We start from the raw sequence: 16,078 nt of genomic DNA on the forward strand, positions 1-16,078 counted from the left end.
CATAATGGAGATTAATCTCATGAAGCCATTAGAACGGTGACTGACATAAGCACTACTTAAGTGTGAGCTTTCATTTCTTTCCCTCTCACCAGTATCTGGCACCAATTAGGGGTTTTATAAACCTTTGAGAAATTGAAATAATCAGAATCTTCAAATTGGAGGGTCCTTTACAACCATTCCATCTTGGAATCTGATGGAATCAGAGCCATCACAGAAGTAGTTGCCACGTGTTGGGTGGCGTATCCTAGTTGAGCACTAACGATAGGAACCCACTGAGTCTTTATAACAACCCTATAAAGTGGGTAGTATCATGACCCCAGAGAGGCTGAGGAAGTTAGCTGAGGCTCAGAGGGGTGATGGGGGTCAGAAGGCTCCCCACTCCTCCATCGCAGCGCAAGTGTAAGTTGCCTTCCTGCCCTCCCCTGTGCTCACAGGAAAGCGCATCTGCCTGGGCGAGGCCATGGCCCGCATGGAGCTCTTCCTGTACTTGACCTCCATCCTTCAGAACTTCTCTCTACGCCCGCTGGTGCCACCTGCTGACATCGATATCACGCCCAAAGTCTCAGGCTTTGGCAACATCCCCCCGACCTATGAGCTCTGCCTTGTGGCCCGCTGAGCGCCCCCGTGGGAGGACAGAGCTCTGCCCAAATGGACAGGGTCACCCACCCTAATCTCCCTAAATTCTCACAACAGCCCTAAGAGAAGGCACTGTTACTACTGTCATGGGGGTCACAGGTCAGCAAGGGTCACCTGAAAATATAGAGCTGCATATCTTCTCCATCCAGTAGAAAAGCAACACCCTGTCCAAGATTTCAGCCAAAGCCTGCATATTTTTCATATACTTGATCACCTTTGGCTAGGTTTCTGTCTGTACCAAATTCTTGTTGTAGATTCCATGTCTTTATGGTGTTCCTTTATCTTTGCCCTCATAATGACCAAAATATGGGTCACAATCTTTTCTCCTTGATCCTTATATCCACCCCCCCACACACAAAGGTAACAAGGAATTCAAGACTACTGAGTATAGCAAGTTTATTGTGTATTGTGTGTGTGACGTCAGTAGGGCACTGCAAACAACTCAAAATGGTCTTTTTTACTTTCTTGTTATTAAGTATCTTTTCTGCCAGATCACCACCAGAGATTTCCTACTTGTTGGGCCACCCTTGTGTTGTAATACCCCAGCCTCAACCGTCTTGCTGGCTCATTACCTCTCCCTCCTCATCATCTCCTTTCCTAAACCTGGTTCCCTGGTTGTTCTTAGAACTTCCAACTCCAAATACTCTCCAGTTCATTTTAAAGAGTAGTTAAATCACCCATAGTTCTATTATTCCATTTCTAAACTCCATCAACTTGCTCAGCTGATGAAAGCTTTCCCCCATAATTCATTTTATTTAACCAATATTTATCAAATACCCAACACGTGCCGACACACTCTTCAGGTGCATGGGATCCATCAGTGAATAAAAGGGACAAGATTCTTGCCCTCATAGAGCTTACATTGTAGTGTGGAAGGTAGACAATGAAGAATAAACATAATAAATAAACAAATGACATACTATGTTAGGAAAGTAAAGTAGGGAAGTAGGATAAGGAATTCCAGGGTTGGTGTTTTAAATCAGTGGTCATGGGTGGTTTCACAAGGCAATGAGGAGCAAGCCATGGAGATATCTGGGAGGGAGTGTTCCTGGAAGAACAATTAAAAAGAGCAGAGTCTAGGGCCGGCCGAGTGGCTCAGTTGGTTAAGAGCTCGCTCAAGAGTTTGAGCTCTGAGCAACAGCAGTTCGATTTCCGGCCCGAGCTAAGCAGCCGCTGAGCTGCCAACAGGTGGCAGGATGGCTCAGCTTAAAAAAAAACCCAAAAACAACAAAAAGAGCAGAGTCTAAGACAGAAGGCTGCATGTGTACATGAATCCACAGAAGACACATGGGCTGAAGTGGAGGAAGAAGGGAGAGAGTATGAACAATGAGATGAGGGTAGAGAGTTAAAGAGCCAGATTGATTGGGGCCTTATGAGCCTCCATGGAGACCTGAGTGAGATGGAGGAATTTGGGGGGCTGGTGAGCATAAGGTGACATGTATTGACATGTTCTAAGTGGCTCACTCTAGCTTTTGTATGATGAAAAAATTGAAGGAAGGGGTAAGACAAAAGCAAGGACCAATTAGAAGGCTACTACAATGACAATGGTGGCTCAGACACAGCAGAACACAGTGGAGGTGGGAAGAAGTTGATGAATATGGAATCTATTGTGATGCTGAGATTGCAGGGTTTGCTAATTTTTAGACGTAGGATATGAAAGAAAGAGGGGTTCAGGCATCACTCCAGGGATAACAGCTCATCTTTTACTACTTCTTTCTCAACCCGAAGCCCCCAGAGACCCTTAAGTCCCATAACAGTCAGGGTTCCTGTTTTTAATCAACACAAAATAGCTTTGGCTATTTTAAGCAGAAAAGGCTGCTGGCTACTGGAAGGAGAATGGCTAGCTCACAAAATCAGTGGGAAATCAGGTGAAGAATATGAGTAGGAAAAATAAAGAAGCTTTGCCAGGAGAATGACTGCAAAGATAATATCTAGTACCATCAGCTAAGGGCTGCAGCTGTATTACCACACACATGCCCACCCCTGGGACACTAAACACCACTGCTATGGAACTCTTGACCCATTGCCCCTGCTGCAGACAACTTTGTGGTTGTATCTGTGTTTTTGTTGTCACTTTCTCACGTAAGATTCATAGTTTCAGACAGGATGATCCAATTAGTCAAGCCACTATCAGATGTTAAAGCCTTTGGGTTCAGGGTATGGTGACCAAGATTTAATGGTCCCTTCAGCTTCCATGGCGAGAGGCAAAGACTTTCCTTTGATGAAGAGTCACACAATAGGGGACTTTGCAAAATTGGAAGTGAGTTTTGAGACTTAGAATGTAAATGCCATGATGCTCATTACGTGAATTGAGTCCTCTGAGAAGCAGAGGCTTAGATGGTGTTCGGAGTGCATCATTTTATTGGAAAGTAATATGTGTGAAAGACAAAAGAGGAAGGAAGCAGAATGGGTCAGGAAAAGTCTTCAGACCAAAATGCAGATTTGACACCCATTAAAGTAAAGAGGAGTAGAATTGGGTAGGGAAAGACTCAGACCTCCCTGCAGAGTTGCGATTTATCTAATACTCGTAGGTACCTCTGAAATGAAGACTGCTGTTAGAGATGTCTCATGTTGGGCAAGAAATGGTCATGCCCTTGACCACAGCTGTCCTCAGCTACTGGCTGGAGCTTTCTTGGAAGAGCATGGACTCTGTTCCAAGCTAAGGTAGATTCTGAAGGTGTTGTAGCTGGAGACTGTCAGCTCACTGCACTCCTTGCAACTGAACGGCAAGTTCTTCTTTTTTTTTTTTTAATTGGGGAATTGGGCAGAGGGGAACACTGTTGGGGAATCAGGGAAGGGGAACAGACAGGTAGACAAATTGCTGTTTTGGTTCTTCAGTCTAGTTGTGGAGGACGTTGCTTCACTGGCCCATGTTGGTATTATCATTATGCTCTTCCCGAGTGAGGCAATCAGTCACCTGTCATTGGTCGGCCGCTCACAGCAGCTCCCGGGAGCTCACACCGGCTGCCGGCCGCTCACGCTGGCTGCCAGCCACTCACGTAGCTCACGGCAGCCCACTGCAGCCCCACTGTAGCCTACGCTGTCGCCGGCGACTCACAGCAGCCCAGCTCCAGGTCGAGCTGTTGTTCATCATCTTAGCTGCAGAGGGCAAGCGTCACTGGCCCTCAATGTGGGATCCGAACCACAGCCCTGCTGCTCAGAGCTGGCGTCCCAAGCAAGCTCTTAACCAGCTGAGCCACTCAGCCGACCCAGCAAGTTCTTTCTTTTTTGTTTTGTTTTGTTTTGTTTTGTTTAGCTGAGCCATCCTGCTACCTGTTGGCAGCTCAGCAGCTGCTCAGCTCGGGCTGGACTCGAACTGCTGTTGCTCAGAGCTCAAACTCTTGAGCGAGCTCTTAACCAACTGAGCTACTCGGCCGGCCACAAGTTCTTTCTTGAAGGGGGAACTGAGTGTCACATCTGCGTGCCACCACAGACACAAACATACAAATATACATCATTAAAGTCATCGTGCTCCTTCCATAAACATCGCGTTTCAGCGCTACAAACACCCTTATAAGTGTACAGACTGTCAACTGATGGATGTTGGTGCCAATTCAAAGCCTACAGGAATCTCCAGTTTGGGGTGTGATGAAGAAGGAAACTTTATTTAGTGCAAACAGCCCAATTGTGATACCCCACGGCCATGGACCAGCATGACTGAGGTGTCCCTCTAGTGATGCACCCCCCCCCCGGGCAAGGCCCCTTTCTGGCTAGACAGCTCTGCTCTGATCTGACCTGCTCTGGCAAGACTGTCTTCAGCTTCAGCTGGGGAAACATAGGCTTTAGTCTTCAGTGGAAAGGGAAAGTGCACTCTTCTACAGGGAGCTGACTTATATAGAGATAAGTCCTTGACCCTGGTCCCTGATTGGTCCGCACTCATGTAAATGAGGACTCCAAATCCTCACAGTTTGACTGGTCCAAAAAGCAATGTTCTGAATGGTCAGAGTGGGCCACTCTGTTTGGTCAATTAAAATGCTAATGAGGACATAGCTGTGCAACTCCAACTGGGCAGGGAAATTCTCAGTCCTATTGGTTGAAATACGATTCCAGGAACTCTTTTATAAGGTTTGGATCAGATAGCAGGGACATAATGCAGACAGGCAGTTCAATGCAGACAGCAGGCAGTTTAGTGCAGGTTTCTCCCTGAAGAGTGGCTTGCATGAGAGGCCCCTGTTTAGCAATGGCTGCTAGGCTGTATTTGTAAATTTAAGCCCAGTTAGCCACAGGATCCGTTCTTGGTAGGTATCGTCTTTCTCAAGGTCAGCAAACCAATGGTCATCAAACTGTTTTAGCTATGAAAACCTTTCTCAAAATATGTTACATACAAGTCTAATATATGAAGCAGGGAATTGCTGACCTTTCACTCTGGGTAAAACAGAAGAGCTCTAGACTCTCAAAGAGCCTTAATTTTCATTGATAAGAGCTAATTAAAAAGATACTAGAAATTCTGAGGATTATAAGGCATTATAGTCCTTCAACATACTTTCTTGTTCTAAGTGAGGACCTATGAAAAGATCTATTATGTAACAGTAATCAGGATAGACTTATTCACTGATCACATGGAGCTCACAGTCTAGCAAAGAAGATTAACCCAGCTCTGGAGAGTGACAGACCAGAGTGGCCAGGATTCTGATGTAAACAGGATACATGTTGAAGGTGAGGATGGAAGAAGAGGGCCCCAGGTGGTTTGGGGCAACACCAGATGGTATGAGGTAGGTTTGAGAGAGGTGATATCCCTTTTATTTTTTGGAAGTAATTAGTTTTACTGGCATAAATTCTTCTCAAAAACTAGGTGAATCAATTGTCTTTATACTGTCACTGGTATGAAGAGCCAAACAGGACATATGAATCAGAGAGGACATTTTCTTTACTTTGGGATTTTTTACTTTAAAAAGTTTTATTGAGATATAATTCAAATATCATAAATTCTCCCATTTAAAGTATACAATTAAATGGTTTTGGGTATATTCATAGATAGATACACCTATCACCATAGTCAATTTTACAACATTTTTATCATGTCAAGTATAATAGCTTCTATACATCTGAAGCTGTCATTGAATAATATTATGTCAACTATAATTTAATACATACATAGTCATGGGATGTGGAGTATAGTGCGGGAATGGAGTCAATAGAATTATAATAGACATGTATGATATCGGGGGTGAAGGGGCAGTGGAGGCGGGGAGGGGGGTTGTCACTTTGTGAGGGATGAAAAGGATAACTATTGCATTGTTTTGTACACCTGAAACTAATATATATATTATATAACATATATAATTAGTTATTATATATATTATATATAATTAATTATTATATATATATTACATATATATATATATATATAGTGCCTTCTAGGTATTATTCCCCTACCCTGTTACCCCAATTCCCTGTTCTAAGCAGCAACTAATCTACTTTCTATCTGTAGAGATTCTCTATTCTTGACTTCCATATGAATGTCATCATATACTATGTGGTCTTTGTGACTGGCTTCTTTAACCTAGCATAATATTTTCAAGGTTTATGCTTGTGGTATTATTATGTATAGAGGAGTCCCCACTTGTCCATGGAGGACATGTTCCAAGACCCCCCAGTGGATGCCTGAAAAGGCTTATAACACCAAGCCCTATATATACTGTGTTTTTTTTCTATATATGCATACCTATGATAAAGTGTAACTTATAAATTAGGCACAGTGAGAGATTAACATGAATAACTAATAACAAAATAGAACAATTATGGCAATATACTGTAACAAAAGTTATGTGAATGGCTTTGGGACCATTATTAGTGAAATGATGATTACAGCTCACAATCCCTGTGATAAGCAACAGTCCTTCTGATAACCTAGATGACTACTAAGTAACTAACTGGCAGGAAGCCCATATAGACTGTGGATATGCTGGACAAAGGGAAAGTTCACATCCCAAGTGGGACAGAGCTGGATGATGCAAGATTTCATCATGCTACTCAAGAACAGCACACAATTTTAAATGTATAAATTAGGAGGTAAAGGGTCTGGATCTGGTCAAGATGGCGAAGCAGGTAAACACTGTGCTTGCCTCCTCTCATGACCACATCAAAATTGCAACTAAACTACAGAACAACCATCATTGAGAATCACCTGAAGTCCAGCTAAACTGAAGCCCCACAACTAAGGACATATAGAAGAAGCCACCTTGAGACTGGTAGGAAGGGTGGAGACATGAAACAGGCTGGTCCCACACCCACATGTGGCAGTTAAAAATCGGGAGGGATAGCTCAGCTGTGGAGGTTCCCCCAGAGGTGTGAGGGGTCCTGGCCCCACACCAGGCTCCCCAGCACAGGGTTCCAGTACTAGAGTGAGAAGTCCCCATAACTTCTGGCTATGAAAACCAGCTAAGATGTGGCTGAGTGAGACGGAAGGTGGCTGCATTCCTAGGCACTCCTCTTAAAGGGCCCTCACATGGATGTACTTGCTGACAGACTCACTCACTGGGACAGCTTGAAAGGTCCCAAGGACATAAGGAGAGGAAGAAAATGTTCTGGCTTTAGGGCGAGGACTGGAAGAGCAGCTTTCTTCCAGATGGACAAGCTGATGGAAGGTATTGTTTCTTTTTTGAGCCCTCCTCTGTCCCAGCATGTGGACGCAGGCAGTGCCAACATCCACCTGGCTAACACCATTTGTTTGTCTTGGTTACCTGAGACCCTGCCCCATCCAACTTTTGGGCCGACCCAAGCCACTTCCAGTGGTTTTTCTGTATAAACCATTGTCTTGGCTCATGCTAGATATTCACCAATGACACATCTGATATGGAGTTAATATTCAAAATTTATTTTAAAAAATTCATACAACTCAACACCAAAACAACAAACAATCCAAATAACAAATGGGTAGAGGATATGAATAGACATTTCTCCAAAGAAGACATACACATGGCTGACAGACATATGTAAAGATGCTCAGCATCACTAATCATTAGAGAAATGCAAATAAAAACCACAATGAGATATCATCTCACACTTGTCAAAATGGCCATCATCAATAAATCAACAAACAACAAATGTTGGAGAGGATGTGGAGAAGAAGGAACCCTTGCTCAGTGTTGGTGGGATTGGAAATTGGTGCAACCACTATGAAAAACAATACGGACATTCCTCAAAAAATTAAAAATAGAGCTACCTTATGACCCAGTAATTCCACTCTTGGGTATTTATTCAAAGAAATCCAAAACATGAATTCAAAAAGATATATGCACCTCTTGTTCATTGCAGCATTATTTACAATAGCCAAGCTATAGGAGCAACCTAAGTGTCCATCGACAGATGAATGTATAAAAAATAGGTGGTACATGTATACAACAAAATATTACTCAGCCATAAATAAGAATGAGATCTTGCCATTTGCGACAACATGGATGGACCAAGACGATGTTATGCTAAGTGAAATAAGTAAGGTAGAGAAAGACAAATACCATATGTTTTAACTTATATGTGGCATCTAAAAAATAAAATAAATGAACAAACAAAACAGACACAAACTCATAGATACAGAGAAACAAATTGATGATCACCACATGGAAAGTGGAGGGGAGCTGGGTGAAAAGAGAAGGGACTAAGAAGTACAAATTGGCAGTTATAAAAATAGTCATGGGCATGTAAAGCACAGCATAAGGAATAGAGTCAATACACCTGAAACTAATAATAAAAAAAGGAAAAGAAAAAAGAAAAGAAAGATGGAGCCTTCTATTATGTTTGTTCAAATATTTTCAGAAGATAGTTTTGTAACACAGATATTTCACTAGAAATTATCGTGTAATTTTATGAGTCTAAATTTCGATTTTGACTTTTTATTGGTTGCTCATTGTGTGAGATGTACAAGCCCCCTGTAGATGGATGTTGGGAAAGGCCGTCTCATAAGCAAGGCAGTCTTTCAACCCTTGCTTAGCCACATAAGAATGATTTTTCAATCTGGAACACTTCTGTACCAAGAGATAAAGAACCCACACAACCTGGGCTGGGTTTATCATCTTGGGTAGGAATACCATTAACTGTTTAAGATCATTGAGTACTCTTTTGTTCAGCTTAAGGTGTACAAAACAACATAGTGATTATATATTTACATACCTCACGAAGTGATAACCCCAACAAGTCTACTACCCATCTGACACCGTACATAGCTATTACAATATTATTGACTATATCCCTTCTACTGTACTTTACATTCTGTGATTATGTATTTTTAAAAATTATAGTTCACATTCAATATTATTTTATATTAGTTTCAGGTATACAGCATAGTGGTTAGGCATTTATGTAATTTATGAACTAATCCTCCTGATAAATCTAGTACCCATCTGACACTATACATAGTTTTACAATATTATTGACTATATTCCCCATACTATATGTTCAGATCCAATGACTATTTTGAAACTACCAATTTGTACTTCCTAATCCCTCCACCTTTCTCACCCATCCTCCAAACCCTCCTCCCTTCTAGCAGCCATCAGTTTGTTCTCTGTAGCCTCACAACTGCCGAACTGACTGTTCCCGCACACTGATCGCATGAAGTCATAAGGAAGTGTCTTGGAATGCTGAGTCCATCTCCTGGGGGTGTGTGTGTGTGTGTGTGTGTGTGTGTGTGTGTAGGCATAGTACATGTTGGAGCACAATGGGGCTTTGGGCTTTGGGAAAGACAGTTGCTAGGTACAAGGTGCACAGGCTCAACAGACTGGAATGAGAAAGACAAATTTACTCCCTTGTAGCAGCGGATAATAAAAGCTACACGTAAGCCCGATTTGGGACTCAGTCCAAGAGACTTGAGTCCCCTGGACCACTTTAACCTGATACTTGGCTCTTGTCTTTTCTTAACCCTTCGCTGCCCCTCTTGCCCTCCCACCGCTTTTGCCGTGTAGGACGCGACAGTTCTCTGTATCCATGAGTCTATTTCTTTTTCTTTTAAATTAAAGTTTATTAGGGTGACAATGGCTGATATGTGGGACATGATTCTATTTCTATTTTGTTTGTTTGTTTATTCTGTTCTCTAGATTCCACATATAAGCGAGATCATATGGTATTTGTCTTTCTCAGTCTGACTTATTTCACTTTGCATAATGCCCTCTAGGTCCATCCATATTGTTACAAATGGTAAAATTTTATTCTTTTCTTTTCTATGGCAGAGAATACTCCACTGTATATATGTATCACAATTTCTTTATTCAGTCACCTATTGATTGGCATTTCAGTTGTTTTCATATTTTGGCTATTATAAATAATGCTGCAGTGAACATAGGGGTGCATAGATCTTTTCAAATTAATGGTTTCCATTTCTTTGGATGAATACCTAAAAATGGAAGTGCTGGGTCATGCAATAGTTCTATTTTTAATTTTTTTTTAATTGGGGGAATTGGGGGAGGGAAACGGTGTTGGGGAATTGGGGAAGGGAACCAGCCAAGTTGTTTCTCTTCAGTCTTAGTTGTGGAGGGTGCAGTTGCCATCTGGCTGCCCGTCAGCAGCTCATGGCCGCTAAGCTCAAGGTGCTGTGTTTAATCTTAGTTGTGGGTGGGTGTAGCCACCATCCGATGCGGGAGTCAAACCAGCAGCCTTGTTGTCAAAAGCGCACGTTCTATCCACTGAGCTATCTGGGTGGAAGCTCAACTCAAGGTGCCAAGTTCAGTCTTAGTTGTGGACGGGCATAGACCACCATTGAACAGGCAGTCTTGTTGTTATAGGAGCATGTGCTCTCACCAGCTGAGCCATCCTGCCACCTGTTGGCAGCCTAGTGGTAGCTCATCTCAGGTGCAGCGTCACTGGCCGATGTGGGATTCAAACCGGCGGCCCTGTTGCTCAGAGCTCGCGCTTTTAAGCTAACTTGTAGCCAACGGAGCCACTCGGCTGTCTCTATTTTTAATTTTTTTGAGGAACCTCCATACTGTTTTCCATAGTGGCTGCACCAATTTGCAATCCCACCAACAGTGCACAAGCGTTCCCTTTTCTCCGCATCCTTGCCAACACTTGTTGTTTGTTGATTTATTGATGATGGCCATTTTAATAGGTGTGAGAGAAGAGTCCATCTTTCTTATCAGGCCCTAAATAAAAAATTGATACCTTTCCTTCAATAAGAGAAAATTTCAGAACTTGAGAAAGACATTACTAAAAATGTTTCAACAAAGTCTCTTTTATTTTCTACTTAATATAATATTAAGTAAAAATCAGATGTTAACTGCACAACTTTTCTAATTCTCTGCTACTGGCATTTCTTCCCTCGGGTCCCTTGACTTCAAGGATCTGAGCATTGGAGGCCCCTGTCAATGTAAGAAGGGCATGCAAAGTAGATTACTGTTTAAAGGGGGAGGATGACTACTTCCCTGCTCACAAGGGGCAAGCTATCAAAGCTGTCTCTTTAACCACTGAAATAAGTGAGCTTAATGACACCTAATTACAAAATGTCCTTTTCTATTTCAGCTAAGGAAGGAGAAGCACAGTGGTATACACACTCTGGAGAGTTTGGCAGATTCTTATAAAGTTAAACATACACTTATCAAATGACCCAGCAACCCCCCTCTTAAGTATTTACACACAAAAAAATGAAAACTTATGTTCACACCAAACCTTTACACTAAATTTTATAGCAACTTTATTCATGATTGCCAAAACCACTGGCCTTCACCAGACCAATCTTCACACATTCCCAGTCTGCCCCAGCACTGGATGGCCTCTGTGGACCCTGAATCCAGGCACAGATCCAGAGCCCAGTGTGGTCCCCATAAATCCCAGCATCAGATCTTCCTACCTGCTGACCCAGTCACCGAACCTGTCTGCCCAAGGGCTCCAGTAGCAAGCCCACCTGTGGAGATGACAGATGGCCCACTCAGACTCTCTGGGAAGACTGACAGGTAAAGGAATTTTCTGTCTAAGCCAGTCTGTAAAGACTAGAAAATGTGCCAGCTTCTTCAAATGTGCAGACATCAATGCAAGGCCACAATGATCATGAATAATCAAGAAAATATGACACCACCAAAGAAAACATAAAGCTCCAATGACTGACCCTAAAGAAATAGAGATCTATGAACTGTCTGACAGCTAATTCAAATAACCTTCTTAAAGGAATTCAGTGAACTACAATAAAACACAAATAGACAACTAAACAAAATTAGTAAATAAAATTTATGAACAAATAAGAAGTTCAAGAAAAAAATAGAAACCATTTTAAAACAAAACAAAAATTCTAGAATTGAAGAATAAAATGACTGAACTGAAGAATTCAATACAAAGCTTTAAGATTGAATTCAACCAAGCAGAAGAAAGAATTAGAGAACTAGAAGATAGGTCATTTTAAATTATACAGTCAGAGGAGAACAAAGAAAAAAGAATTAAAAAAGGTAAAGAAAGCCTAAATGTGATACAGCACATTAACAGAATAAAAGATAAAATGTATATGATCATTTTGAATAGATGTAGAAAAAGCATTTGACAAAGTTCAGCATCTTTTTATAATAAAAAACTCTCAGCAATTTTGGTATAGAAGGAATATATCTCAACAAAATAAAGGCCACATATGACAAACCCACAGCTAACATCATACCGAATTGTGAAAGGCTAAAATATCTTTTTCTAAAATCAAGAACAAGACAAACATGTCCAACCTGACCATTTCTATGCAACAGAGTACTAGAAGTCCTAGCCAGAACAATTAGATAAAAAAAATAATAAAAGTGCTAACTAATCTCATTGTGGTAATCATTTTGCAATATACATGTGTATCAAATCATCATATTGTACACCTTAAACTTACAATGTTATATGTCAATTACATCTCAGTGAAGCTGAGTAAGGGAGATTCAACTTCAGATAAGACTTAAATATTATGAAGTAGCCTGTCACAAAATGTGAGGGAAGAATATTTTAGGCAAAGAGAACAGTAAATATAATTGCATACTAATATGTTTATTTGCATTCAGGAATGTCTGGAAGAATAAGTATACCTAAATAGAAAGTCTTATTTCTATGGGAGGGTATTTAAGATTTCATCACTTACCTTTTCCTGGGTAACAAAGAACAACATGTCCTTCAGCAATAGGCATTTATTTAACATATTTCTGGGGGTTGGCTGGTGTAGGCTTAGCTTGGCTGAGTGGCTGTACTCTACATGCCTCTCATCCTCCTCTTGTTTAGTGGCCTTGCCTACTCCTTTTCTCGTGGTGATGGCAGAGGTACAAGAGTGAAAGCTCATTGTACAAGTGCTTTTGATGTCTGTGGTCACTCCACATCCATTACTCAAAGCAAGTCACAGGGCCTGCCAAAATCAAAGTGTAAAGATATATACTCTGTCCATGGGGATTGTGGAGAGGAAGGAGCAAATAATTCTGACCAATAATGTAATCTATCACAGGGATGACTTCTACTTTTTTCTTGATCCTTTCCTATGACTATTATTATTATTATTTTAATAACCAATGTGCATGATTTTAGCATCAGAAAAAAGTAATAAAGCCATTTGGGTTTACAACAAAGGAGAACAGAGCTTCCTGGATATTTATGTACATCTATCATTGTCTTGTATTCGCTCTGCCAAAACAAGACCAGGAGCAGATTGTGGCATTGACACAAACTGTTAATATCAAACATTAGAGTAAAGCTGAAGAGAAGTACTAAAAAAAATCATAATGTCAAAATATAATATAGAAAACATTCCTGACCAACTTGAAGTCCACATGAAAAACAGAGTTGCACTGTTAATTGACTGAGAACCAGAAGAACTATAGACTGAAACCAGAAATATTATTAGGAAAGAATGCATAAAGACAAAGCCAGAGGTAAAAAAGGAAGATAAATTAAAATGGATGACAGAAAAACACTAAGACAGATGAGAAGCAAAAGTAAAAGGTGACAAAAGCAGGGTTAGAATCCTGAATACAGTTTTTCAACAACTGTCATGAAGCGGTAAAGAGCACTGTTATTAATACAATGGTCAATGTAAGCAGATAGAAGAGAACAACAAAAAGGAAAAATAAGAAATCTCTACCAGAAGATTCAAGAAGTAAAGGGGAAATTCAAACCTAGATTAGGCATGCTAAATGACCAACAAGGAAGCACATTATCTGACCAGGAGGAAAAAAAAAGGGGGGGGAAGGTGTACTGACAATCTATACAGAAGAGACAAAAGGATGACAGATACCTTTGAAGAAGATTCCTATAAAAAGAGACTAAAATCTAGAAAGTGAAGTGAAAACTACCCTGATTGTGAAGAAATAAGTCGCCAAGGGTAGATGGGATCCTGATAGAATTATTTTAAGCCACAGAGACTGAATACGTCAAAATCCTAACAAGAATATGTCCACAAACATGGAAAACAAAACAGTGGCTTATGGACTGGAAAAGTTCATTTACACAACCCAATTTTCAAGAAAGGAGGTGCCAAGGAGTGCAGTAACTCTAGGACCATTGCTCTAATTTCCCGCACAAGTAAAGTGATGCTCATGGTGACACAACAAAGGATTCTACCTCATATGGAACAAGAAATGCAAGACATTCAAGCGGGATTCAGAAAAATGAAGAGGGACTCGAAACCTAAATGTAAGCATTTGTTGGATACTGGAGTACTCCAAAGAATTTTAGATTAGTCTATGCTCTATAGACTAGTAAAGCCTTTGGCTGCATGGGTCATGAAACGCTAATGGGTTGCTCTGAAGAAACAGGCATGCCTCAGCACTTGGTTGTCCTGATGGGTAACCTGTATTGTGGCCAGGAGGCCACTGTCAGGACAGAATATGAAGAGACAGAATGGTTTCCTATAGGCAAAGGTGTCAGACAACGGTGCATTTTATCTCCCTATTTATTTAATCTGTATGCAGAACATATCCTATGAAAAATTGAGCTAGGCTCAGAGAAAGGAGAAGTCAAAATTGGTGAAAGAAATGTCAATAACAAAATTTGAGGCCGGCCGAGTGGCTCAGTTGTTTAAGAGTTAGCTTAAGAGCGCAAGCTCTGAGCAACAGGTTTGATTCCCACATGGGCCAGTGATGCTGCGCCCGAGCTGAGCTGCCGCTGAGCTGCCAACAGGTGGCAGGATGGCTCAGCTGGTGAGAATACGTGCGCCTAACAACAAGACTGCCTGTTCTGTGGTGGGCTATACCTGCCCGCAACTAAGACTGAACTCGGCACTTTGAGTTGAGCTGCCGCCTGGATGGCTCAGTGGATAGAGGGTGTGCTCTTAACAACAAAGCTGCTGGTTCGACTCCCACATTGGATGGTAGCTATGCCCACCCACAACTAAGATTGAACACAGTATCTTGAGCTTAGAGGCCATGAGCTGCCGACAGGCAGCCAGATGGTGACTGGCACCCTCCACGACGAAGACTGAAGAGAAACAACTTGGCTGGTCCCTTTCCCCAATTCCCCAACACTGTTCTCCTCCCCCAACTCCCCAATTAAAAAAAAAAAAGATTTGAAGATAACACCATCTTACTGGCAGAAAATAGCAATGACCTGAAATTACTTCTGATGAAAGGGAAGGAAAAAAGTACCAAAGCAAGCATGGGGAAGATATTTGGTTAGGAAAATTCGCCTTCATTGGCTGATGTCATTCCATTGCTTCTTTTCTTCTTCTGTTCCTCCCTTGTCTCATTCCTGGCAGGGGAGGTATGAGGTGAAGTTCTGTTTGTCTGAAGAATGATGTAACAGGCATGTTGCGAAGCCTTAAAGGGCCTTGGGACGATGGTTCCAGGTGGGAACAGCAAGTTGCTTGTCCGGATGAACTGATCTTTCAGCCAGACTTTCCTAGAACTGGCATTCTCTTAAGGGGAGGGAGGAACAAGAAACTTGGCTCTGAAGTGCATCTTAAGAGATAAATAAGACAGACCTCAATTGGCATTGTATTGGAAGGAACTTGCATGCAGCTTACAGCATTGAAAGACGTCCCAGTTTTCCAGCTGTGGACCTGGCAAGGTGTTTTGGTTCCTGACCTTCCCAGTGTTGTCTTCCCACAGTTTGGTGAGTTTCTTTGGCATAACATTGTTATTGATGTGTATAGTTTAGTCTTAACTGCCTTTTACCTTCTGTCATTGCACTTTCTTTTAATTGCCTTTGTCTTTTACTATTGTATATTGCTAAATAAATTGATTGGGTCCTCTTTAGCATGTGCTCCCCTTCTTTTTCCTGCTCGTCATTACAGAAAGACTGCAATTGAACATCTAGAAGACAAAAATCGTGACCACAGAAGAAATACACAACTTTAACATGAACAATGAAAACATCAAAGATTTTTGCTTACATAGGCTCAGTCTCAATTCAAATGGAGATGGCAGCTGAGAGATCAAGAGAAGGCTGAGACCCGGAATGGGAAGCATTAGGAAAAATCACCAAAAGCAAAGATATGTCATTAAAGACCAAAGTTAAGATCATCTATACTCTCATATTCCCAACTATTATGTATGGATGTGAAAGTAGGACAGTAAAG

At 41.4% G+C, this 16,078-nt stretch overlaps 1 protein-coding gene and 1 long non-coding RNA gene across 8 annotated transcripts in view; both read left to right on the plus strand.

Moving 5' to 3' along the window:
* Positions 1 to 1,717, plus strand: part of LOC109376597 (cytochrome P450 2G1) — a 32,409-nt gene extending 30,692 nt beyond the window's left edge. For all 7 annotated transcript variants that reach the window (XM_019632646.1, XM_019632643.1, XM_019632644.1 and 4 more), the window contains one exon: positions 435 to 1,717. In XM_019632646.1, coding sequence (XP_019488191.1) covers positions 435 to 616 — 182 coding nt within the window. In that variant the 3' untranslated portion in view covers positions 617 to 1,717. The remainder of the gene's footprint in view (positions 1 to 434) is intronic.
* A 3,186-nt stretch (positions 1,718 to 4,903) lies between these two features.
* LOC109376585 (uncharacterized) lies at positions 4,904 to 16,072 on the plus strand. The gene is made up of 3 exons (XR_002122752.1): positions 4,904 to 5,348; positions 15,257 to 15,612; positions 15,794 to 16,072. It is a non-coding gene; the product is annotated as an uncharacterized LOC109376585 (long non-coding RNA).
* The last annotated feature ends 6 nt before the right edge of the window (positions 16,073 to 16,078 follow it).

Source organism: Hipposideros armiger, unplaced genomic scaffold (assembly GCF_001890085.2).
Source record: "Hipposideros armiger isolate ML-2016 unplaced genomic scaffold, ASM189008v1 scaffold_1155, whole genome shotgun sequence".
In the NCBI taxonomy this organism is placed as follows: Eukaryota; Metazoa; Chordata; class Mammalia; order Chiroptera; family Hipposideridae; genus Hipposideros; species Hipposideros armiger.